General features: G+C 35.2%; 1 protein-coding gene across 2 annotated transcripts in view; it reads left to right on the plus strand.

Moving 5' to 3' along the window:
* The window catches only part of LOC149802924 (inhibitor of nuclear factor kappa-B kinase subunit alpha-like), a 97,374-nt gene that overhangs the window by 57,328 nt on the left and 12,499 nt on the right, over nucleotides 1–27,547 (plus strand). For both annotated transcript variants that reach the window (XM_089952410.1, XM_089952411.1), the window contains exons 11-18: nucleotides 4,566–4,657; nucleotides 7,739–7,840; nucleotides 11,987–12,039; nucleotides 12,697–12,761; nucleotides 17,483–17,595; nucleotides 20,262–20,311; nucleotides 22,465–22,564; nucleotides 24,553–24,697. In XM_089952410.1, the coding sequence (XP_089808536.1) occupies nucleotides 4,566–4,657; nucleotides 7,739–7,840; nucleotides 11,987–12,039; nucleotides 12,697–12,761; nucleotides 17,483–17,595; nucleotides 20,262–20,311; nucleotides 22,465–22,564; nucleotides 24,553–24,697 (720 nt within the window). The remainder of the gene's footprint in view (nucleotides 1–4,565; nucleotides 4,658–7,738; nucleotides 7,841–11,986; nucleotides 12,040–12,696; nucleotides 12,762–17,482; nucleotides 17,596–20,261; nucleotides 20,312–22,464; nucleotides 22,565–24,552; nucleotides 24,698–27,547) is intronic.

A 27,547-nucleotide genomic window follows, 5' to 3' on the forward strand; every position in this document is an offset into this window, starting at 1 on the left:
AAACTTCTTAATCTTTGTCTGGGAATATTTAAAACTTCTTCAGAAAGCCTTTATGTTAAAACAAATTAACTCTCACTTTGTCTCCAAAGAATGAAACTGGCTTTTCAGTAAACTTTGAAACTATCTTCTGCTGGATCATAATTAGAGGTTGCTCATGTTGTTTCACCTACACTTGAACTGTAGGCAATAAGAAACAGTCCAGTTCCAGAAACAATTTAATACATTTAATACAAAGCCTAGTTTCACCTTCACCCAGCCTCCCAGTACAGATCAACCTTTTCCCCCCAAAAATGTAGTGGCTGCCTACCACCTCAAACAGGGAGAGACCAAATCACCAAACTTGTTCATCATGGTATGGGACTTTTTTTTTTTTTTTTACAGTAGTTCCCCTGACATGTAATATTCCAAAACAGACACATTTCCAGCAGACTCGGTTTTGATTGATTCTTTGTCAAGAAAGGGCCAAACTCTGTAAAATGAGAGTAGTCACCCTTTGATCTTCAGCAGATTCGTGCATGGGGGGGAGGGGTGTCTGATTATAGATAGAATTTCACTGAGCTGGAATCACAAGCTGCCCACATCTCTCTCATCCTAGATTCAGGAGTCAGGACCATGGATACTCTTCCAGTCAGTTGGGATGGGATTTGAGGCTACACCTTTCTGCCAAATATTCTGATCTTGAGAGTCCATAAAAAAATCAGGATCCAGATAATCAAAGTGGTTCTGTTGGCCTCTTGCATATCACAATTCATGGGTGAAAGATCTACTTGACTAAGTGATAGAAATCCCTAGAATAAAATCCCACAATAATTAAACCTGCTTAAACAACCACATTCAAAGATGTTTCATCCCTGCCTTGGCATTCTACTTCTTTAATTTTGGTTCTTTTTAACAGAGTTGTTCACAGAAATTTCTAATCATCAGTCGTTGGGAGAATTTCAGAACCAAGAAGTCCCTCCAGTTTGAAAGCATATGAAGAGAAGTAGTGGGGTTTTAGAGACTGGTGTGGAAACAACAACATCATCCCTTTAAATTATTTGCTTTCTCAGCTTTCTAACTTATTTCTCTAGCTGTTGGAGGAGAAATAGTTAGCTACTGTTATGATCAGCTCATATCACTCGATGATTTCTGACACAATCAGCCATTGTGGGAGAGCTAATATTGGACCTGTCAAATTTGCTGGCCAACTTCAGCTTGAATAGGCCTAAATCTCTCACCTTGATTCCTAAGTGAAATCTTTCATGGGTTCTGACTATGCTCAACTCGGATAGGACTGAGTCCTTAGCCAGAAGCTCATTGAAGCTGCTATCTTGCAAGACATGTTTCTATTAGCTCTTGCCTTGGCATGCAGGTTGAGTTAGCTGTATGCCCATTCCATGGACCTAAACTATTTTAAGTTCAGATCAGTGAGCTCCATGATCCTAATGGCACAACTAACACAGCTGGGTCTCATCGCTAAGATCTGACTGTCATCTAAGGGCAATCATATTGTTGTCATCTATGGGCAATCATATTATTGTCATCTATGGGCAATCATATTGTTGTCATCTATGGGCAATCATATTGTTGTCATTTATTATCTCACCTCAAAATACAGGGAGAAAATGGCCAGTGCTAAGCCCTGTCCATGCTCTAAAGTATTTAAAATGCATGGAGAAGAACCGAGGGTTCTGAAAACATCTATTCTCTGAAAAGAGGACATAACCCCTTAAGCCCAGATATCCTGGTTGAAGTGGGTAATATGCTTTGCATATTCTTCATTGACACCAGATCAGATATGCTTCTTTAGGATTCCCACTCATGAGATAAAGGGATCTCAGTGGGTATCATATTCAAACAACGTTTTGACCCAAGTTATATTAGAAGCAGTTGTCTGGCATGCACAATCAGTCTTCTTCAGTTTATATCTCAGATCTGCTGTTGCAGAGACAAGAGTTAAATTTGATGAGTACACCAGACACAGTCAAGGTCAGCAAAACTTTGTTGCAGGTGGGAATTTAATGCTTTTTGCTGGATCCATCCTAGTTTTTTTTCTAGTTTAGCTAAAAAAATGTCATAATTTCTCTAGTTAATCCTGAAGAAAATTGTTCTGACCTGACATACCATATGGCCACCACAACAGAAGTCTTGAAGATCATCATATTTCGTCTTCTCCTGAACAGAAAGTTATAATATTCGGGTTCTGGTGGTATACTTCTTGTAATGCTTAGTTTGTCCCTAATGAAAATGGTTCTGCTTGGAAATCAAGTATTTTTGCCAAAGTGGCTATCTTTGAAATTTTTACTCCTTCAGGATGGATGGTCATATCAACATGGGGTGTTTCACTAGAAAACCTATGATGTCTAATTCGTCCTAAATGAAAATGGTGCCAGTCTCATGTTTAATAGGCAGCCATCTGGACAATATTGCTGCTGGTATTTCTTCTAAATGGAAAGTCATAACAGTATGGGTTTTCACAACCAGACTTGCTTTGATGTCTAGGGCATCTTAAATAAATATTGGGCTGATTTGACGTCCATGATGGCTTCCATCTTGGCCATTTCAACATGGGATTTTTAAAATCTTGTTATCCCTACTCCACCTAAATGGTTAGTCATGTCAATGTGGGGTTTTACCCTAGACTAATTATGATATCTAGTTGGTCCTCAATGAAAATGATGCCAATCTGATCTCAAATATGACCACCACAATGACCATATTGAAAATCATGCCACTAAATCTCCTGAATGGAAGGTTATATCAGCATGTGATTTTCACTAAAAGTTTTTGAATGGTATCTAGTTTGTCCTTAATGAAAATGGTGCTGATCTTAATAGCCAATATGGCTGTCACAGTGGTTAAATTGACAATCTTGTAAGACATGGTTTCAACACAGAGCTGTTAAAAAGAAAACAAAATAGTCTCATCTTGAAAACTGTAAATTCTTTTCAGCTAGTAGGATATCATTCCCTTTGTTTATCAGCTTATTACATTTTTGTTTTTACTGCGGAAAAGGAATATCCTTTTTTATCGTTTTAATTATTTTATGCCCTGTCAGTACTGGTAGGTCGGTAGGTAGACAGGTTGTTTCACAATGTATCAGTAATATATACTGTTTATATAGTGTAAATTAAAAGTTCAATTTTCAAAGTTTCACAATGATTAAAAGTTTAAGTGTAAAGATAATACATTGCTAAACAAATCTTTTTTTATAAAAGGGTCTATGATCACTGTGGTCAAAATTTATTTTTCACATGATAATGTTTACAGTGGCTACACAAGGTTGTTTATGGTATGTGGTTTTGTGGGTTTATGCAATTTTTACAGCAGATGATAGGCTGGCTATACATGGTAGCCAGCATAACTGGTGGATGAAGAACTTGGGAAGCTTCCAGGAAGAACCGCCAACCAATGGGAAGCTTTCTCACAACTGAAATTCATGACAGTTAATTTAAAGATGGAGTATATAGTTTGAATTTGCAAAGAGATTTGTTTGTTAGTATGTTCTTATGTGAAGAGATGGAAATAATTTTTACAAAGTGGGTGTTACAGAGCTGTGTGTGTGTGTGTGTATGTATGTGTGTGTATATATATATATATATATATATATATATATATATATATATATATATATATATATATATATATATATATTTCAAGGGAATTTCCACATATTTTACTCATCAGTCAAGTAAAGTTCCATGGTTCCATTATAAATATAGCATACTCTTTCCACATAATAATTGTTAAGATAGCTAAGCTGATGGTATGTTGAATGGGGTAAATAATTGTTAAAATGTACCCATTGTTAGAAAAAGGAAAAGCATTAACATTATTTTTACCAAAGTGAATTTTAAAATATTTGTCCCCATATATAAAGTGGACTCTTATTTCCAGATTTAAATTAAAAATGGGAACTCATTTTTGTTGTTCTATAGATAATATAGTTTACATTAAATCAATCTATAGCATTAAAGTAGACAAGAATAATCGATCATTTTATAGAAATACCAACATTTTCGTGATTTTAATGTTGGAAATTCTGTAGCATCATTGATGTATTATTTTAAGATTCCCGTTTTTCATTCATTAGATGGGTATTCCCCATTACACTTGTTCTCATACACACTTATTGTATTTCTGATGGTTCAAAACACTCCCCATTAAAAATGTTGTCATAACTCAGTCAGTTGATGTAGTTTTCATTTTAAGACTTTGTACATTTAGTTAAAATTAAATTATTTTTTAATTTCTTGTATGTATAGTGATTAATTATGACACAGAGATGTACATTTCTATTTAAATTTGTTGATCTGTCCAAATTTATAAGCAAAATCTTCATCCTCTAACATAAAGCAGATTTATGCATGGTCGTATATGCAGTCAGCTGTATTCTCCAGTCTTGAACATGAACTGCCAAATTAAAGCCAAACACCATGTGGAGTATGTTATCTTGTCAGAAAACTTCAATCTAATGGGTATAAATTCATTTTAAACATAATTAATTATATAATTGAAACAAATTTTGGTATTAGTATTAAAAAAATAACTAAATACAGCTGTGCATTGTTTAATGTGATTATCAGGAACAGAAACGAGCCTGGGCGGAGGCAGTATATTACTGCTATGAGCAAGCACAAGACCTGAAGAGGCTTATTCTTAGTCAGAGAGCTGCAATGTAAGTTGTCTGTCTGTCTGTCTGTCTCTCAGTCTGACTGTCTAAAGGTGTTTATATGTGATTGCAAATTTGTGTGTACATGTACACATGTGTACATGTGTAGATATATACATGTGTATCTGTTTATATATCGATATATATTTTTGTTTATGTATATATGTACATAAATGTTTGTGTATATACATGTGAGTGTGTGTGTGTGTGTGTTTGTGTGAAGGTATGTTTTTATATATGTATTTATGTATATATGTAAATGTGTATGAATGTATGAGAATTCTCATGATCTTTGCTGGAGATTCTTTCCCCAAAATTTATTTATCTTCTGTATTTCAACAGTATTTATTATAAAAATATAAACATGTATTAATAATTTAAAATAATAAGAAAATATTGTTTTATTCCACTAGTAAACGTACCTGAAAATGAGTAGTTTTCAATTTGGAATCTGCTGTACCTTTCATTTTAATCTTTCATTAATCACTGCTTTCCTCCAAATTTTTATTTAAAAATTGTTTTTATTTTGTTTCAAAAAACTTGGTTTAACCTTATACATAACTATTTGCTTTTCTTAGAATGTAAAAAAAATCGGTGCTTATTTTCTGTTAGCTGATGTAAGACCTCCACAATGTATAACATTTACTTGGTAGATATATTTAATGAAATCTGACAGTGAAATAGCTCTCCAAAAAAGTATTTTTGAGGGTGATAATAGAGGTTTGTTTCATTTTTGTTATCTTCTTAAATTCTAATAGTCATATACCAGACAAGCTTATATGATGGCCTGCTGTCCATTATTTTGCCCATTAGCCTCTACTACTAATAAAGTACTGAGAGGATTGCCATAAAACTCTCTATAAAACTTACCCAAGCTCTAGTTGAAAAGAATTTCCTTTGGCCTCCCTGATGGCCATCATGAAAATCTTGTTATTGCTACATCTCCAGAACAGGTTTTGCACTAGTATGTATGCAGTTTTCACTTAAAGACTTTCTATGATGTCTAGTTGGCCCTAAATGAAAATGGTGCTTTTTTCCATGGCTCTCTTTTCATGGCTACATCATTATCATGGATACTTTGATTCTGTAAAACTGTCAATATCTGTGTACAAAAATAGTGTCACTGTTCAGTTGTGAGAACCAAAATAACCAGACCTTATCATTAGCATAACTGTTTTTTCAATACCGATTTTACTGTTTTTTTTACTGATATATTTTCATTTGCTATTGAAATTTCATCCAGTTAGAATGAAAAATAATGAAGCTATTTTACATTGACTTAATACATGTTACATAGTGCAGACTGTAAAGACATTTAACCATAATGGCAAAAGATGTCCTCTTAAACAAGCCTAGCAAAAGAGGCTTCACTATGTAATGATCAGACATTGCCAAGACATGATCTGCTAGCTGCCCATTAGAATTCTTAATAAACCAAAGTTAACAAGCAGCTAGTATAGTTAGGAATTTATCATCCGCTTCCTTTATTTTCTTTCCTGGTCAATGGGATGTGAGCCTATGGCATGGCCCAACAAATATGGGGTTTTCAGGTATGCAGGCTTAAAAATGAACTGATCTTACATTTGATTGGGTGAACTCATGAACACTCATTGGTCATATTTTGTATCAGACTTGTCATAGAAACTTGTATCATCAAGATTTGGGATGAGTTTGATTATGAGCAACATTCAAACATTAATCAGTGTTTCCCTTTACCATCATTAGCACTTCAGAGACCCCCAAATTTTGTATTTGACCCCCCAGTTTTGATACCAAAGTTTGTTTTTTACTCAGTCTGACCCCCAGTTCTCACACCTAGGGGATACACTGATTAATGAATTGTTCTTGCACCTGATAGGCTAAGCTTGTAAACACTCTAGAGGCCATATTTGGTATGCAAGCATATACCATGAAGAGGCCAGATTTGGTTCAATTTATAAGCAACACCCTTGCATATTAATGAAGTGTTCTTGCATCTGATTGGCTGAGCTTGTAAACACCCTAGAGGCCATATTTCTGGCCAGATTTGGTATGCAAGCATATACCATGAAGAGTCCAGATTTAGTTCAATTTATAAGCAACACCCTTGCATATTAATGGGGTTTTCTTGCATCTGATTGGCTGAGCTTGTGCATGCTTGTTAGAGGTCATATTTCTGACCAGATTTTGATAAGATATTGTATGTAAGCTTATATCATGAAGATCTCAGATGAGTTTGATTATGGGTGACATCCACACATATTAATTAAGTGTTCTTACATCTGGCTGCATTTGTGAACTCTAGGGGCCATATTACAGATAAGTTTTGATCAGACTTGGTGTGTAAGCTTGTATCATCAAGATCTCAGATGATTTCAGTTTTTAATGATGTCCATGTATATTAATGAGGTGTTCTTGTATCTGACGGACTAAACTTATTTCTGAACAAAGTTTAATAAGGCTTGCTGTGTAAGCTTATGTCATCAAGATTTCGCTTGAGTTCAGTTCTGAACAAGATTCACTGGTATTGGCAAGGCTTTAGGCTGATCAGATGGTAAGATTCAAACACACTACATTCTGGTCATGAGTTCAACACATTAACCACTGAATGTCTACAGCTGTTTTGGATGGGGATCTTGGTGCTTTCCGAGTTAGGACTTGAGGGGCAGGTTCTAAGATGGGTAAAGACAGACCCAGGAATCCATGGTGACTGCATAGATCAAGTCCCCTTGTAATGCCAATTATGTGTACATATATTCTTATGAACAGTTCTTTTTTTAAGTTTTGATACAAGGCCTCATTCCAGGATGACAATGCTGTTTGTGAAAACAGTTTGTCCTTATAATGCAGAGAAAGTTATACTACAGTATGTACTTACTTATAAGTCAGGTCAAACTGCCAACAGCAAAGATCCTGATCTGCCATAGCATAATGTGCTTGCTGATCAGGGTATGTGTTGTTTGTAGTCATGCAGCATCTGTGGGGCTCAGGTTTTTTCTTTTCCCCACTACTGTTATTTGTGATTATGCATGCACAATCTGATATATGTCAAGTAGCAGGTGAGTGATATCAGGCCCACATGTGCCTCATGTTCATGTATATTTACAGGCTGAGTTTGCTGAGAACAGACTCAACATTTGTGAAAGCAAAAACTCAGATGATGCATGAAAGGGACAAACTGCTGGCAAAAATAGATTTCTTTGAAGACAGGTAAGATGATCTCAGATAAATATGAAGGAGAGGATGACATTTTTCCAGCCCGGTAGTCTGGACTTGAAATTATTGTTGGGCAAGTGAAATTTCATCACTGAGAGCAATTTTTCCCTTGAATAAAGAACACAAATTTGAATTTTCAAAGACCATTTTCCTTGCATCATTATTGGTTATATTTTTGCATTTAAATCTGTCTCTTTTTAAATATTGAATACATACTGTTTTCAAGACCATTTCCTTACATCATTATTGTCTGGCAAGTTGCCCAAAATTGGAATCATCACCCCCTGATGATGATCCTTTTTTTTATACATTGTAGTACCCCAGGTGTTGGCATCAATATCTGCACATGTAAAAGAATATATATATATATATATATATATATATATATATATATATATATATATATATATATATATATATATATAGCCTTGCTGCATACATCGCAACCATTCTGTCTTCCAAGGTCCTAGGCAACAGTTTGAAGTGGATTTTATAGCACTTTTACCCCTAGAGGAGAGGTTAATGGCCTAACTTTGTACATATGTACATATTAGTTATACGTTATTGATTATATTTTGCTTTTAGCTCAGGTTTTTAGCATGCTGTGTAGTATAACAGTATGTTATACCTAGAATCATTAAATTTGTGAGGGTGTGCATCTTGATGAGTACTACACCCGTATCACAAAAGTAGATTAACTGTAACCTGTATTTTATGCTTTACTGATTTCACTTTAATTCTGTGTTTTATTGATCAAGCTCTGTTATTGCTAGAATCATCAAACTAGATAGTTGTATGCACACCCTTGTAGCAATGATTATTTTGACCTGCATTTTACATTTTACTGGCTTATTTAAAGTGCATTCAGCTCGTAACAAAATAGGTTTTTTGTTCACCATATATACATACTGTTATACCTAGAATCATAAAACTTAGTTGTGGTATGTATCTTGACAAATTCTTCACCCTGATCACAAAAAGGTCACTGTGACCCATATTTCATATTTCATTGACTTAGGTTCATTCTCTGGCAATGTTCACACCAGACATCTCTCTTAGTGTCACAGCCTTGCAATGAAAAAGTCACTGTTACCTAATTTGTTTACATTTATTTCATGATAATATTGGTTTTTTACCTCCTGTACACATTCTGTTATAGATGGAATTATGAAACTTGGTCAGGGGATGCAGCTAGATAAGCACTATCCTCTCATGCCAGTAGTAGGTCCTTATGGTTCATATTTTACACTTCACTTACTTTGGTCAAATGTTGTGTTTGATTTTCACATTTTCAGGCACAATTGACCGCTCTGGTGGCCTAGTGTTTAGTGTAGCGTAAGCATTAATCTAATTAACTTTGAAATATCACTTGACAGTAAAATTAATCAGATATCCCACACTGGACTAGAACTGATACACACCAACAGTTGGTGTATGTTATACATTCATTAGGGTTTATGTTCCATGGGAAATATACGCTCATGGCAGACTTTACTCCCCTTCCAAGCTGTATTGATGTCTTTGTATTTAATAAATACTATAGAACACCTTCTACAGTTATTCTTCAATAACAAATGACATTACAGTTAGAGCGTAACAGATAAAGGTTATCATGACCTGTATTTAATCTTTATTGGCTATGGTTAATTTAATTCATGACCACATGAGTTTTTGTCAATATATATGCATATTATTGTACCTCGAGACTTGAAATTTGGTGAGAGGTTGCATCTTGATGAGTGCTACACTCTTATTGCAAAAAGAGGTTTCTATGACCTATATTTCTTGCTTCATTGACAGTGATGAAATTTTGTATTTAATGTATTTAAAGTTAATTTATTCAATGCTGTTTATGCTTCAGTCATGAAAGTTGATGATTGGATGCATCTGTATTAGTAATTCACTCTTAAAACCAAATGTCATTGTGACCTACATTTTATACTGTACAATCATAGGTGTTTGATACATGACCACAAAGATTATCCTATGCTATTCATATCAGAGTTCTTTCTGACCAACATAGTTGGAATTAAATGTTTATTCAGCAGCTGCTGTTGCTGTTGTGGGGTTTAACGCCATTTTTCAGCACACAATAGGATATACATGGTGGCCAGTATGATGAGCGGATGAAGAACCCATGAAAACCCCAAGAAGAACCTTCAGCTTGTGGGAAACTGCTGGCAAGCTTTCTCATGTACGCACATTGGCCAAACCCAAGACTTGAACCCATGTAGGCAGAGGTGGGTTGCAGTGATCTGTAATGGTGAGCACTTTAGACCACTTGGCTACCCAGGGCCCCCTGTTTATTCAGCAGTAAACATTCCATATTAATAACTATACATCATACATTGTGAACTGTATATTGTATACGTGAATTATTATAGGTATTAGATGAGTGAATTACATGCTTTTCAAGTGAAGCCTCTAGTCAAGATAATTACTGATGCATGAACTATGCGTGTACTACTGGCTGTCACTCCAAGATTACTCAGTCTGTGACTTCCATCCAGTAAAATCTGGCTGCTTTGGATGGACAATGATAATAACTTATGAAAAAAAATATTAATCTCAGATATTTATGAACTTATTGTAGTAGCTCTCCTTTGATATCATAGAAAAGAATCTTTTTATTGTTTTATATCGTTTGTGCCATGTATGTATGTTCATTGTTGTGTGTGTTTGTGTAGGTTTTAATGCCATTTTCAGCACATGATAGACTATGCCAGCAAATATATTTGGTGGATGAAGACCCCTGGAAGAAACACCCATGGGAAGCTACTGGCAAGCTTTCTCACATTTCCATGCTGTTTGAGTGAAGATTCTAACCCAGTTGGACAGAGGTGAGATGCATGAGTGATCTGAAAAGGCAAGAGCCTTAGACCACTTGTGTGTGTGTGTGTGTGTGTGCATGTGCATTTGTTGTTGTTGTTATTGTTATGGGGTTTAACGCCATTTTTCAGCACACGATAGGCTATACATGGCGGCCAGTATTAATGGTGGAGGAAGAACCCGGGAAAACCCTGGAAAGAACCACCGATGCATGTGCATTTGTGTGTGTGTCTATGTTTGTATGTGTGTGTGTGTGTATGTATGTACGTACGTATATGTGTGTGTGTATGTGTGTGTGTGTGTGTATGTATGTATGTATGTATGCATGTATCTTTATAGCGTAATGGTATGTCAGCACAATACTATATATACGGAGCTAATTAAGATTTAAATGTAATGAGAAAAATTGAAAGAAAAAGCTTTTGTTACAAAAGGGTCTGACATTCCATTCTCAAGATTATTTTGCGATGCATTTAATTTCTACATGGTAATAAATGTTTAAATGGTCACTGGAGATGCATTTAATTTCTACATGGTAATAAATGTTTAAATGGTCACTGGAGACTACTTAAACTTTGTACAGTCCTTGATTTTTGTTTTTACTATCCTCTTGTGTGAATTTACATTTTGCTGATGAAGTTCATTTTTCTCTTCATTAGAATGGTAATTTGTCCTTAACAAGTTTTCAAAAATTGTGTAACGAACATGTCTAGAAAGTTAAATACAGTACAATCAGAACCCTTCAGTTTTCTGTCATTCAGTGTACAGAACAATCTTTACCTTTGACAGGCACCAACATTTGTCTGTAATTCAATGTACAAAAACACTCTTGTCTATTTATAGACATCGGCATCTGGTGTTCTTTATAAGGAGGAATGTTACAGAAGCAGCGTGTTTTATAACTTTGTTACTTTCACTTATAATATTTAATTAAATCTCAAATCCCAAGATTAAACGGAATAGAGAAATGTATAAATTCATTCAGCTATAGTCTCTAAACACATTTGAAGTGAACAATTGCTGAATAAGTTGGGTGTCAATTTTAGAAAGTTCAAAAACTCTAATGATTTTCATTGGATATTCCAGTAAGTGCCCTTTACAGATAGTAATTCATTACTTTTGTGATGTCTATACAAACAGGTTTTACTGTAATTTGGCAGATACCATACATAAAGATATACCTCCATGCAAAGTAAAAAAATTTAAATAATACAATTTTAGTAATAGGACTGAACTCATAGAAGCTTGAAGATAAAGGTGTTGTCTTTCTCTCCTGTTAGGTCAGGTTATGATATCTTGTTAATATTTCAGTCATCAGCACGACATAAAGCTGTACATGGAACAAGCTAATAACAATGGTGTCGGTAAGTACAACATCTGTGCTTTATTTAAAGTATTGTCTCTAACAAACATTTAGTGTAAAACAAGGTTTCATGTTATTAAAAGTGCTTTCAAAATATATGTTCTGTACAGCAGAATGAAAAAAAAATAGCCAGATTATTTACGCTTTAATTTAGATTAAAATGTTGATATTTATTTCTTTCCATTCAAAAAAATATATGTAACTTTGATTGTGAAATACATTTATTTCAAGAAGTTAGAGAAAAAGTATATAGATAGGAATAAATTGAGAGGAAAGTCATGCTTAGCTTACTTTAGGATGTAACAATAAAAATCAGCACAAGGTTTGTATAATGACATCATCATATTTATGGTGTAGTTTAACTAGTTCAAACTTGTTTTTACATTACAAATCGAATGTGGTGGTGTAAAATGGAAGGGGAAGGGGAATGTGCAATAAAAGGTATGGAAATTGAATCTAGTGTAATCATTTCATATTACTCGGTTTGGAGTAACACATTTTTCATTTTACATTCATGAGGCATCAAGGATTAAAATCTGTTCATAATATATTTAATTCTTCTGAACAATAATCCAGTTTCATCATTAAGGAAATTTTCAAGATTCCCTCAGATTTTCAGAACAATTTTTCAAGAATAAATAATAAACCTCAATTTCAGTTTCAGAAACGTTGTTTAAAAAATGGCAGAAAAGGAACGAAGAGGTGCAGAGTTTTAAACAATTAGTAAGTCTGCTAACAATATTCTCACAAAGAGAAACCCCTAAGCAAAAGCAGGACAGGCTTTGTTGCGCCTGTCAAATCAGATGGTAGGACAATATAGTAAAACCTATCTGGAGAGACCACCTTTTTGAAAGAACACTTGTCTTGAAAGTCAGCATTATTTTCATGCAATAAGTTACTGTGTTATATAATATGATGATCTATCTTAAGAGACCACATTTTGCTGACCATATCAGTGTCTTCATAAAACAGGTATCACACTTTTTTTGTTGCAATGGCAGTGGCTTCATTATCAAGACTGTTAAGATTTTGTGCAACAGTTTTGTATACATGTTTTTAAGTCATACAGGATGCTGTGCTCTTTCTTTATAATAAAGTTCCTGAGAGTCATTAAAGTGACCCACATCATAATTTAAAAAACATTGTGTGGTATGTTACAACAAGGCTGTTTTGTAATTGCGATCTAAACACAAATATATATTTTTCATCCAAAACCACATTTCAGTTGGTTCTTAAAAACCAACAACAAAATTAAACTTAAGTTTATATTGGGTGGTCGAAAAGAGAAAATTAAAAGGAAAGTCTTATGTAAAGAGTATTGTGAAGGAAGTTTGAAAAACATGTTTGTACATTCATTGAAACTCACTTAGGTGAGAAGACTTGTCACCTCTAAACCTAAATGGAAATAGATTTTTACAACTTCAGCGCCAAATGAATCCTAATATTAAAATTGGAAATTCTAGCAATATATACATGGCATTGATGATAAAGGAAATTTGGTATATAAATGACTTATTTATTGAAAATGGTTCATGGGTTAATATAGACGATTTTTGTAATTAGTTTGAATACATGTCAACACCCTAGAATTTCAAGGCATGCTAAGGGCCATTTAGTTTCGTTTCTCCTTTGAATACATTCCACAATAACATTACATTAGGAATAATAGCCTGCTACCTCGCAAATCCAGCCCTACCAAAGACGAAAATAGTCTTATCCTGTCTATTTTTAGATAGACAAAGGGCAATAATTCTTGCCCATTACCTCCCCATGTGTAGCCTTTTTTTAGCTTCACTGTGTGCTGAGATACATGCATTGCATTAGCCTCTGACAATCCAGCCCTTTTTTGTGATCCTATAGACCCATCCAACATTCATTTTGCATTTAAAGTACAGATTTATCATTCTAGTACAGGTATGCTTTATTTTATAATTTCAGCCAATAATTTGAGAGATTTTCCACTTGCAGGACTTCGTCTTTTAGGACCATCATGCTATCATTGACCTTACACAAGGTCATTATGGGTTAGCATACATTTGATTTTATTCACTTACTCTGTCCACTACAGAGTTCTTTGGGCCCAAGTGGCTAAGTGTTCTAAAGCGCTCACCATTACAGATCACTGCCATCTCACCTCTGTCTCTGTGGGTTTGAGTCTTGGGCTTGGCCAATGTGGGTATGTGGGAAAGCTTGCCATCAGCTTCTTGTGCATCAGTGGTTCTTTTCGGGGTTTTCTTGGGTTCTTCCTCCACCATTTATACTGGCCGCCATGTATAGCCTATCTTGTGCTGAAATATGGCGTTAAACCCTATAACAGCAACAACAATAACACCTCTGTCTGCACAGGCATTTATGGACTAAATACCCTTATACAGCATTATGGAACAGATAAGAAATTTGGCATTGTAGTCAGTAAACTACTGATATAACAAAGGAAGTTTATGTTAGTGAAAAATCCTAGTCAATGGTTTTCATTCTTCACTAACAGATACAAGTACCTGTGGCTGCAGCAGTGTTTTGCATCTGCAGGAAATAAAATGTGATATATTTTGTTGGTATTCAGCCATATTCCGAATGCCCGGATTTGTTCTAGATTTTCTTTGCACAAGGAAATTGAATTATTTCTTGAAGATGACATGGTAATGTCTTCCAAGTGTAACTGAGACATGGTAATGTCTTCCAAGTGTAACTGAGACATGGTAATGTCTTCCAAGTGTAACTGAGACATGGTAATGTCTTCCAAGTGTAACTGAGACATGGTAATGTCTTCCAAGTGTAACTGAGACATGGTAATGTCTTCCAAGTGTAATTGAGACATGGTAATGTCTTCCAAGTGTAACTGAGACATGGTAATGTCTTCCAAGTGTAACTGAGACATGGTAATGTCTTCCAAGTGTAACTGAGACATGGTAATGTCTTCCAAGTGTAACTGAGACATGATAATGTCTTCCAAGTGTAACTGAGACATGGTAATGTCTTCCAAGTGTAACTGAGACATGAAATCAGTAAAAATATTTTTTCAAATCACTCATGTTGTACAAAATAAATGGAGTTAAATGGAGCCACCATTAAATGGCCTAAACGTTGAATAAAGCTCACTGCAACCAACGGGTAATCTGTTTAAAAGTATTGTTGATACCTTCTCATCAATGAGAATTGCATATAAATATATGATAACTATATGTCAGTCTGTAGTCTACATACTGGAAATACAACCAATAATGTCAATATACATTAAAGGGCACCACCTACATTCCAAAGATGGAAAGACCATCAAGTTCATATGTGTATCGATATGTATATGTATCGTATTGCTGGTAGCGTATCATGAATTGCATCTACATGTGGCACAGGTGTATCGTTTCACCCCTACTAATCTTTTCACCACCAATTTTGATGAGAAATCTGCCCATTCAACCATATGGACTGACATATATGCAGTGACTTGAAAGGCTGGCAATGCTGGAAAGACCTGTAGTTAGGCGATGCTGATAGTACAGTAATACAGGAAAGACTGGAGATACCTGCTGTGCTGGAAAGGCCAGCAATGTGGCAATGCTGACAGTGTAGGAAAGGATGGCAATGCTGGCACTGCTGGAAAGGCTGGCAGTGCAGCAATGCCAGCAGTGCTGTCTTTACCAGTGATGCCTGATATTAAAGTACTCAGGATTGATACTCAAGGGAGAGCTTATGTCTTGCACAGATACTAGTTGTCAAGGTCACCTGGCATGACTTATGCTGTACTTGAAGCCGAGCTAGATGAGAACCCAACACACAGTAAGGGTGATGAGTTATCGATAGTCACATGTGCACCCACATCAAAACCTATCATGCAATAGAACAGTGACTGTATGAAACTGATTTGAGCTCACTGGACCTCCCAGGTCTGTCAGAAAGGTGGGGGCTGATCCACATCAGTCGGAGTGGCTTCAGGCTTTGTTCATCAACTATCCCCTCACCTCTCCACACGATACACTGTCAGATCAGGAGATGGATGCCTTCTGATAACAGAGGATATGGTCGCCAAAAAAATGCACGGGAGTTTTTTGCTAAGAACACATTCCTCAATGAGTTACTCAATACCTTTGTTTTTGGAATGTGCACAGCAGGTGGAGGCCCATCATTGACTGGCATTTCCTGAGCCTATTCTAAATGAGGAAGGTGATGTCATTCCGCCTCTTTGTCAGACAGGGCGAGTATGCCATTAGTCTCAATCTGACATGTATACTTACATGTCCCTATCCACCCTGTCTGTTCTTAGTTATCATGTTCCACATATCGCCACACCATTAACAACTCACTGTTCTTCTCTCTAGCCCTCATCAAGCCCTGGGCTTTCACTCACACTATGGATTACTCCATCTCCCTGTTCTAGGCATTATCATCATCAACAGTAGCGTACCTGGGCAGCATCTTAAAGAAACTCCAAGGCAGAAGGATCTCCCTTCTCTGCAAGATCTTAGCCTTTTCATGAACTGGGAAAGTCAATCCTCCGTAGAGAGGCAGCCATGCAAGATCCTTGCACACTCAAGCGCTACTTGAGATGCACCGAGACAAGTCATCTCTTCTTACTGCTCTGAAGTTTAGAGCAATCTCTGAGACAGAACAGGATATCACACTTCATGCCCTTTATTCCAGGTTGAAGGGGGGTGTACTCTGACGTCTTTATATATATATAAAGTGTATGTGTGTATATGTATGTATGGATATGTGTGTATAATTTTAATGTGTGTATATATGTATAAATGTAGAAAATGGTTTCAATAAATACTTTATTTTTTTGTTTTCTGTCTCTGTCTGTCTGTCTGTCTCTCTCTGTCTCTGTCTTTTTCTCTGTCTGTCTGTCTGTTTCTGTCTCTCTCTCTCTCTCTCTCTCTCTCTCTCTCTCTCTCACACACACACACACACTCATAGCCAATATTAAATTCTGTACTGGTTCTGGAGTTAGAATATATGACTATGTTCTAGTGCTAATCATTATTCTCTGTAAGGTAACGTGCAATTATACTGAATTGTGAGGTTATCAGTGGAATGGTTCCCTGACTTACTGCTATTTATATACAGGGAATAATAAGAATAAAAAGAAACTACATCAAAGTGTGTTGCAGTACTGTACATTTATGTAACCAGTGAATGGGATATGATATGATATCAATCTTATGAAAAGGCAGTATATTACTGATGACTTTATAAAAGGGACTCTTCTCATCACCATAGTGTTGTTTTCAGGCACGACAGTTTTCTAGGGAAACATTTCATATGTATGTCCTTTTCAAAGCATTAAAATAAGGCCACTACAAGTATGTTTCACATATCTTTTTGATAGGAACACCAAATTTTATATTAATTAGACAGGAAGAAGTGATCGTTTACATTAAAAATATTGTGTTTTGTTTAAGCCATTTTTCAAACAACTATCATTATTGTTTGATTTTATTTTTCAGGACCAGCAGGTGACAGATTTGGACCAATACAGCAATGGTCTGAGAACTAAAATAGTGGAGCTACAGAGAAGTCCTTTTGCAAGGGCCAAGCAAGATGACACATTGGAAGATTAGTAAGACGTTTTGGCTAGAATGCAAACCATTTCTGATTGGTTTGGTGATGCATGTCTGTCCATTTCACAGTCTGTCCATTCTCCATCAATCTATCAATCTGACACCAAGACTGTAAGTTGGGGTTCAACTTAATTTCTCAGACCCTTCTGCAAACAGAGTTGAGCAACTTGGCATGTGAATGCATACTGAGGCATACTGTACCCTTCTGTTAAAAGTAGGTCACCATAACCAAATGTTATATGCGCTGGTGAGCAGCATTACCTTAGTTTTTCAGATATTATTGACTGCAGGGTTATGTAACTTTGTACATAGATGCTTAATGAATTTTTAATTGTCTGCAGTAAAAGGTGATCAGAAATCCGAATAGTTTCACATAGAGACCATATATCATAAGGCATAATTTAATGAATTCTAAGTGGTATAGCCACTAATACCATGTACATTTGTATTGGATTTTTTGAATGAGGTAAATTTCTTTGAACATTAAAAAGTAAAGAATGACTTAAGTGTAAAAAAATAAATTCCTGGACTTGATATACATTGAAGTTAAGTGTTCTCTCTACTGAATGTAGATCTGTCATAGTGTATATGCTTTTCATATATGTTTTTTTTATGACTAGATTTGTGTGCAGACTGCTCTGGTGGCCTGAGTGGTTAGAGTGTCTGCCTAGGATGTGGAAGGTCATGGGTTTGAACCCTGGCCAAGTCATACCAAAGACTTATAAAAATGGTACTAACAGCTGACTCACTTGGCGCTCAGCAGTAAATGGTTAGTATTAGGTCTGGTTGACCTGGTGTCAGGATAATGTGACTGGGTGGGAAGTCATGCTGCATGTCTGAAGCATGATGCCCCCATGCTTGACATCAGTATAAACTGCCACACTGTAGACATCATAATGATGTGACTTAAAAATTATAGTGGCTAAACTAGCAAAAGTGTTACACCATTATAGTGTTTTTGTGCAGGTAACTCTTAGTACTTTTAGCTACCAATATTACATTTAATTTTGTATGATAGGATACCATATAGAGATGTCAACATTTTTGGAAAGTTCTACTGGGTACCCATCAATCCTAATGATTGGTTAGCTGGGTATTCAATCAAAGAGAAATTGTATTAAATGTGAACCTGAACTGCTTTGTTGTAGGTTCACACATGCAAACCCCCAAGAGAGGTATAAGAGTAATTGTTACTAATATAAGTGTCAAAAAAGCATAATCTGAGCATAGGAAGACCAGTCTATATATTACATGCCATAATTACAGAAAAATTTATGAAATACGTGCATTCAGTTTTGCTACTACCTTGATCTACCCTTAAAGTTTTTGTCACAGATCAGCTAAATCCTTGTGGATTAGTAGCTAGTACAAGAGTATAGACACAAAAGAAATTGATAAATTATTTTTGCATAACACTCACTTTAACTAGTCCTCATGTCTACATTAAATTTCACGAATAGTCATAACTTCCACAATTGATGACTTGTATTACATCACTGTTGAATTCTTATTTCAAAAATTTTAAACTGTTATTGATTTATCCTTTTCTGGATGCAACATGTTCTTAAGTTGAACAAATTCCGACTCCTCTAATGTTTTTCAGTCGTATAACATTCATCAATCACATCAATAAAGTTCATTTATTATAATATCTGGTGCTATTTATTTTCAATGTGAACTTGTCCGCTACATATATGGTAATGAAATAGAATGAACCTGTGTCTCTTGGTTTCACATGCAATAAACCTGTTTTCTTGGAACTGTTTCATGTATATACTATTAATAGAAAATTGTTGTTGTTGATGTGGGGTTTAACGCCATTTTTCAGCACACGATAGGCTATACATGGCGGCCAGTATTAATGGTGGAGGAAGAACCCGGGAAAACCCCGGAAAGAACCACCGACCCACGAGAAGCTACTGGCAAGCTTTCTCACATACCCACACTGGCTGAATCTGAGTCTCGAACCAGCGCAGACAGAGGTGAGATGGCAGTGATCCGTAATGGAGAGCGCTTTAGACCACTCGGCCACTCTGGGCCCCTATTAATAGAAAATAAGGAAAGTAGATGGAGGTCCAATGATGAACACAGTGGCTTGTATCATTGTTACACAATTAGTCATATATGTACTGTACAATAATACAAAATAAGTTGTAAATATGTTTAGTACATAATTTTCCTTTGGGCAATGAAAGGGCAGTGTTCCATTCAACTTTTATTTTTTAGGGGAATCCAGTGGTCCATTTTATTACCCAGGTTATTATCAATGGGCAAGTACCCGAGTACCCAAGTACCAGTTGGCATCTTTAATATGGTCCCTTTTTCTTTTAATACAATGGTCGCTCGCTAAATAGTTGGTTAATTTATAACTGTCTGTCATTTTAATGCAGGTATATTCTAAATCCCAATTAAATTTGCTGAATTAGATTCAGTCATTGCTGCTTAATATTTTTCAATTCATTTTTCTTTTAAAAAGTTAAGATTTAATGTGGTTTCACCTACTAGATACCCTTTTTGTGGTTTGGTGTGGAAAATACCCCTTTGTGACTCTGTGTAAAATACATTGATATTCTGTGGTCAGTTTTTCCCACTATACTCTTATGGATTCGATACCAGTTTATAATGAGAGATTACTCTGTTGTAAACTGTGTTTTATTTATTACAGTGCCAAAAGAGCAAGAGAAGAATATCAAGATTTCCGCCAAGCCAGTAAAGGTAAGTTTTAAGGCATACTGATGAGATTTCGTGTTGTCCACAAATCTAATATATGTCTACATTAAGCAGTACAGAAACCACATTTTATCGAAAGGATAGCCAGAGTTGAGTAAAGGTCATGTTTTGTTTGGGGGAATTTGTAGATACTGAATTCAAAATCACGATGTAAAATTTACGTTTATTACGGTTCTAATGGATGCACCACATGATAATCATAAAAAGAAATAACTGTACAGTAATTATTTTCTGATAAGTCCAAGGACCTTGTTAAAAATCCAAGGGACCTATCTTGTCATACCCCCAAGGGACCCCAACATCTTATAATCCCAAGGGTCCTGTGTTGTTATAAGCCAAAGGGCCCCACCATTGTTATATGTCCAATGGGCTCCATCTTTTTACAAGCCCCAGATGCCATGTCTTATAATCCCGTTGTGACCCTGACTTTTTATAAGTCCAAAGTCTGTCATAAGCCCCATCTTGTTAGATGTCCCATTTTGTTATAAGCCCAGGCAGCCCTATGTTGTTATAATCCCATGGAGCCCGATCATGGTATAGGCCCAAGGACGCCCATTTTGTTATACGCCCAAGGGGTCCAGTCTTGTTTTAAACCCAGTGATCCTGTCCTGTAATAAGGCCATGCTGCACAATCTTGTCAATATTATTTTAAAAAAGTGATAGGCATATCAACAGAAGAAGTATCCTTAGCAGAAATTTGCTTGTATTTTCCGAAATTTAGTTACTGAATTGTCATCAAGGAGGAGTTTATCATACAAGAATTTAGGTATAAAGAGTGTGAAGACATGTGCAAAGAAAACGATACTGTTTTACCACATCACATAATGGATTTTGAATGTTAAATTAGTACAAGTTTACAAGGTCTCGTTTAACACATATATGTTAATACCTTTCCAATATTATCTTTAAAAATGCCTTTGATTTCTGTACGTTAACATTAATAATGCCTTAGATTTGTGTGTTAACATAAAAAATGCCTAGTTTTTATATATCAACATGAAAAATACCTTAGATATGTATCTGGTAACATAAAAAATGTCTTAGATTTGTGTATATTAACATAAAAATGCCATAGATTTGTATATATTAACATTAAAAATGCCTTAGATTTGTGTGTTAACATAAAAAATGCCTTAGTTTTTGTATATCAACATGAAAAATACTTTAGATATATGTATATGGCAACATAAAAAATACCTTCGATTTGTATATATTAACATTAAAAATGCCTTAGATTTGTGCATATTAAGAAATGCCTTAGATTTGTGTATGTTCACATAAATAATGCCTTGATTGGTGCATATTAACATAAAAAAGTTACTTAGATTTGTGTGTTAACATAAACACTGCCTTAGATTTGTTTATATTAACACAATTAAAGATTTGTGTATGTTAACATGAGAAATGCCTTATATTTATGCATGTTAGCAAAACATTTCCATAGATTTGTGTATGTTAACATGAGAAATGCCAGATATTTGCGCATGTTATCAAAACAATTCCATAGATTTGTGTATGTTAACATGAGAAATGCCTGATATTTGTGCATGTTATCAAAACAATTCCATAGATTTGTGTATGTTAACATGAGAAATGCCTGATATTTATGCATGTTATCAAAACAATTCCATAGATTTGTGTATGTTAACATGAGAAATGCCTGATATTTGTGCATGTTATCAAAACAATTCCATAGATTTGTGTATGTTAACATGAGAAATGCCTGATATTTGTGCATGTTATCAAAACAGTTCCATAGATTTGTGTATGTTAACATGAGAAATGCCTGATATTTGTGCATGTTATCAAAACAATTCCATAGATTTGTGTATGTTAACATGAGAAATGCCATAGATTTGTGTATGTTAACATGAGAAATGCCATAGATTTATGTATGTTAACATGAGAAATGCCTGATATTTGTGCATGTTAACTAACAATGCTGAAGCTAATGAGGTTCAGAAGTATTTGTTTTGACATGTATATTGCGTTTTTTATGCCGTTAATGTGATAAAAGGATTTGTTTTGACATGTATATTGCATTTTTTATGCCGTTAATGTGATAAAAGGATTTGTTTTGACATGTATAATTGCGTTTTTTATGCCGTTAATGTGATAAAAGGATTTGTCTTTTACAGATGTGAAGGATAATAGAAATCACAAGCCCATTGTTAACATAGTTGTCAAGTGTATTTCCTACAGAGACAGAAAATTGAATGATTTATTTGCTCACCTTGGGTAAGAAACCACCATACTCAAGATTTGTTTAAATACTTAAGATGCATTTTATTATTGGTGTAAGGCAGTTGGTGAATATTAAAGTTATGAAAGCATTATTATGTAAAATTAACTGATTTATTGTTGATAAAATGAATGAACAGGTTTTTTTTTCTGATAAGACCTACAGGTCTTGTTTTGTTAAAATCCAAGGGACCTATCTTGTCATACCCCAAGGGACCCCCAATGTTTATAACCCCAAGGGCCCATCATTGTTATATGCCCAAAGGGCAAGACAGCACTCTACCTGAAGTGTATGAGGGAAAATGATAATTCTTGCACAATGATATAAGCACATATACAGTGTGCTGCGGATCATATCAAAACTTCAGTAGCTAACTTCCTACTTTGGTTCTTTGATGAGAAACAGTAGCAATCATGATAAAAGGCTACCATTGCATAATCTCCGACAAGCTGAGTCGTGATGGAAGATATGATATCAAACACGATCAATCCAATCTGTGAATTTTGAGCTCACAAGTCCAAAGGCATTGACTTTATGCCCAAAGTAGATTTGTCATGGGTGCTAACCTGACTGAAACGGAAACTGGATTTGTGGGAGATGGAGTCTATTCTCCAATCAGGTTATCTAGAAGCTGTCTCACATACCTTAGGGACCACTCCAGTGGCCTAGTGGTTAGAGCATCTGCCTCGGATGCAGGAGGTTGTGGGTTTGAGTCATTCCAAAGACTTATAAAAATGGTACTAACAGCTGCCTTGCTAGGTGCTCTGCATTAAGAGGTTAGTGTTAGGACTGGTCAGCCTGGTGTCAGGATAATGTGACAGGGTGGGACATCATGCTACATATCTGTGGCAAGATGTCCCAATGCTAGACATCACTATAAACTGCCACACTACAGACATCCTAGCAATACGACTGAACATTTTTTAAAGCTACGTTAAAAATCCAAATCACACACACACGTACACACACACTTTCCTTTGGGATTGAAGATGGCCTTTCCATGGTAAGGTGATATTTACTCCCTCCACCTCTTATATGATCGAGTAACATATATGAAGGAAACACTTTTATTCTTTAATAATATTTACTCTATCATAATATGTATACACCCTCTCAGTCTCCATGCAGTTACATTCATGTGGAGAGCATGGCTCCCACTCCAGTAGTAACTAAAGTGTTCATGGTACTTGTAATTTAAAAGTAGTTACTAAAGTATTCATGGTATTTGGCACTAATCCCTGTATCAAGGGGAAATCAACCTAACTGCCACCTTGGTAGGAAGTTTACTTTTAGCTTTTGAGGGAAAATGTTTTAGCCTGGGATGGCTGGATTTATGAGATAGTACTAGTTCTGCTAAGTTATTATAACAGGGTAAGTATTATGTCGGAAATATTTTACCAGACACAAAAATTTTCAAGTATTCTTGTCACATCTGTCTCGGCCACAGAAATAACACATACATTGTAGATTTAAGGTTATAAATGTAGTATTTGTCCTCACAGTAGATAATAATAATAATAATTTTGAGGAAAACAATAATAATAATAATAATAATGATGATGATGATAATGGCATACTAAGCATAATGATATTCATACCTCATTATTTTATTAGTATTATATTAATATTAATAATATTAATGCCATAATAGTAATAATTATAATATTGATACCATACTTATTTTAATTACAGTAATAAGGATAACATTAATAATAATAATAATAATAATGATGATGATGATACCTTAATAATCAGAAAAGTAATGCAGTGAATTGATATATTTTTTGTTAACTATGAATTTTTAAGTTTTTGTGAACAATTACTATTTCTTTAAAGCATACATTCATTTATTCTGGAATGTATCCTTTTGTTCACTGTTTGCTGGGTATTTGAATTTGTTGTTTGCAGCAACCATAAAATCCAAGAAAATTGTTGTTGTTATTATTATTATTATTATTATTAAATACTTGTACAATCTGTTTAGAAAAATTGGTACCTGTAAAGAGCAGTTGAGAGAGTTACTGCCACAGCTGGATCAGTGTCGCATGTCCATACAGACAGCATGTACATCTCTTGTCAAATATCAGCAGGAAAGACAATCTGATATATGGACCTTTCTCAAAGTAGCTGTAAGTCACCTGTTTGCCTTACAATGCACTATTTGTATTCCCATCTGTCTGTCTGTCTGTCAAATATCAACAGGAAAGACCATCAGGTATGTGGACCTTTTTCAGAGTGGAAATGTCACCTGTTTACATTATAATATGCTATATTTATCCCTCAGTCTGTCTCTCTCAGTAATCTTTAAACATTATCATTTCTGAAGGACAACTCTCAAACCATTCAGAATATCTCTGTGAAAATTTACATACATATTAGAGTTAATTACATATGTTCATTTTGCTATTTTCAGTTCTCCAGTTTAAATTTTAGAAAATATTTTGTCCATTTGTTTGTTCATTCATGCCAATCCATCCTTTGGTTTCTAGGGCAAAATTATTTGAGACACCTGTATGAAATTTGGCAGATATATTTAACCTTTTACCTCATGTGCCTTTGGATGCCTTTACTCCATTTGCATGGAAACGCCTTTTGACGCCTTTACACCATTCGCATGGAAGTGCCTTTTGACGCTTACTGTAAACATTGGCCATTTTTAGCGGGTTTTCATAGCGCCACCTTCAGGGGAAAACCCCCAATTAGATACCTCATTCATCGCCGTGAATGACCATTACGTCAGATCATGTGGTTGCTATTTATGCTCTGGTCAAATCTGCTATTTAAAGTAACTGGGTCATATTCTCCACTCTCCAAAATGGAGGTTGCAGATTTCGTTCAGTACTTTTCACGATTAGAATCACAACTATGAAAGCTTCAATAACTTAGTTAAAGGCTCTGATATTGATGTAGGTAGCAATTAGTTTTTATAAATTATCAAATTCAGATGGCTTAGTGATGTAGACGCAGACAAAGAACTTGTAAATTTCGAGTATGAGAAATGGCAGCTACGGTTTGTCACGCAGCCTCACTGACTTGACAGTGAACAATTTCTCTCAAGATCTTAAAGCACATAAAAAAAATCTTACGTGAAAAAAAATTACACAGCTATAACGATTGGACTTTACTCTTAACTTTTTCCATACATAATAGATGTGTACCAGAAATGTAAAATGGTTAAAATTGCTGTTAAACATAACATACACTACACTGCATAACAGTTAACAGGCAGGCCTATGTGTATGGAGTCGAATGGGTAACAGGTATTCTATTTATAGCGCACTGCACTGGGTAACTTTGCTTCATGTGTATTGGAGGGCTAAAAAGCCATACACTCTATGATGGAAAGGGGTTAACTAGTGGTGTGGATGTGCTATTTTTCACAGATCTTTACTTTTAATATATTTTGATGTTGAGTCCATTTGTTTATCCATCTTTCTGTCCATAAGACTTCCTTTTATGTCCTTTGCTATTCACAATTTGTGGAAGCTTGACAAAGCTATCCCGTTTTGGTGTCCATGTTTTGACTCACCATAAGGAAATCATGGGTTTGAATCCTGCCCAATCAGTGCATTTAATGCCTTTAAGGAAGGCACTTAACTTGGTCCAGTTGTCTTGACTGTATATGAGAATAGCATCACCTCACAATTGGGTTGACCTGCAATCAGCTGACATCCCATCCAGGGAGAGTCATTTACTTTCAATTGCTTCATGATAGGGAAATTGGACAAGTTGCAGTCACATATACCTCACATAGGCTTTGGAGAACTTTTTCAATGAAAAGAAATGTACACTTTGATTGACACTGGTCAGATTTAATAATTAATTAATTTTGTTACTTATTGCCTTGGAGAAATTACAATATCTCCTTCTTTATGGCATAATTAACATCCTGTCTTACCCAATTAGGATTTTAGTACTAAATATAGTTAGATGCTTTATGGTCTTGCTAAAATTAGTAACAAAGTATATATTTCCACTGGATTTTATGTCAGTTTTATGTTAACTATGGCAAGATTTTTATATATAATTATATCTGATAAAAAAAATTCTCCAATTGATATTGTTCCAATCTACTGCAGTCAGTTGTCAATCTACTGCAGGTTGTATGTTTTATTTTACCATTTCTGCCAATATTTTGAGAGATTTATCACTTGTTGGGACTTCATTCTTGTAGAACCACCATCCCACCATGCTATCATTGACATTACACAAGGTCATTATGGATTAGTGTTCCACTCCGTCCACTACGGAGCTCTTAATAGTGAAATTCTAAAGTGCTGCTTGATAATTATGCTTAATTTATTCATATTTCATGCTGTTTTGATTGAATTATCATTAACCAAGCATGCAGCATAAGTTTTAAACAGGGCCATAGGTTTCTGATATGACACTTCGCCGATGTGTTAGTTACGACAGTGCTTTTAGCAACCTAGTAATTTCAACACAGTAATAGTTTCTGCTTTAGTTTATGTCTTGTGTCATTTTAGCTTATATCACCTAAACATTCTGCAGGCCACTATAGAGCATGGAAGTTTACTATGAATCCTGTTTTGTTTATGTTATATATACATGGTTTCTGTTTAGCAGCTTCTATGACGTGGTTACTACTAAGGTGTGTTTCTTGTATCAGAGCATGGTAGCCTACCATGACTCTGGTTCAGTTTATAGTATGTACACATTGTCCCTTTTCTATTAACTATGCATTGTGCTTAAGCTTTGTGTAGGACATACATTTATGATACGACATGTTTAAAGATCTGTTAGTTACGGCAGTGTTTTGTGACCTGGTAATTTCAACCCATTACTAGATTCTGTTTTAGTTTGTGTCTTTTTGTGTAATTTCTGCAGAATATTTAATGGATCTATATGCAATTTCAAAGCATGGATGTCCACCATGACTTCTGCTTTGTTATGTTATGTATACATTGTTTATGATACACAGTGTCTGCAATATGTAGTATGGGCTGCCGAATTAGATG

Source organism: Sinohyriopsis cumingii, chromosome 3 (genome assembly GCF_028554795.1).
Source record: "Sinohyriopsis cumingii isolate HCF-2022 chromosome 3, ASM2855479v2, whole genome shotgun sequence".
Classification (NCBI taxonomy): domain Eukaryota; kingdom Metazoa; phylum Mollusca; class Bivalvia; order Unionida; family Unionidae; genus Sinohyriopsis; species Sinohyriopsis cumingii.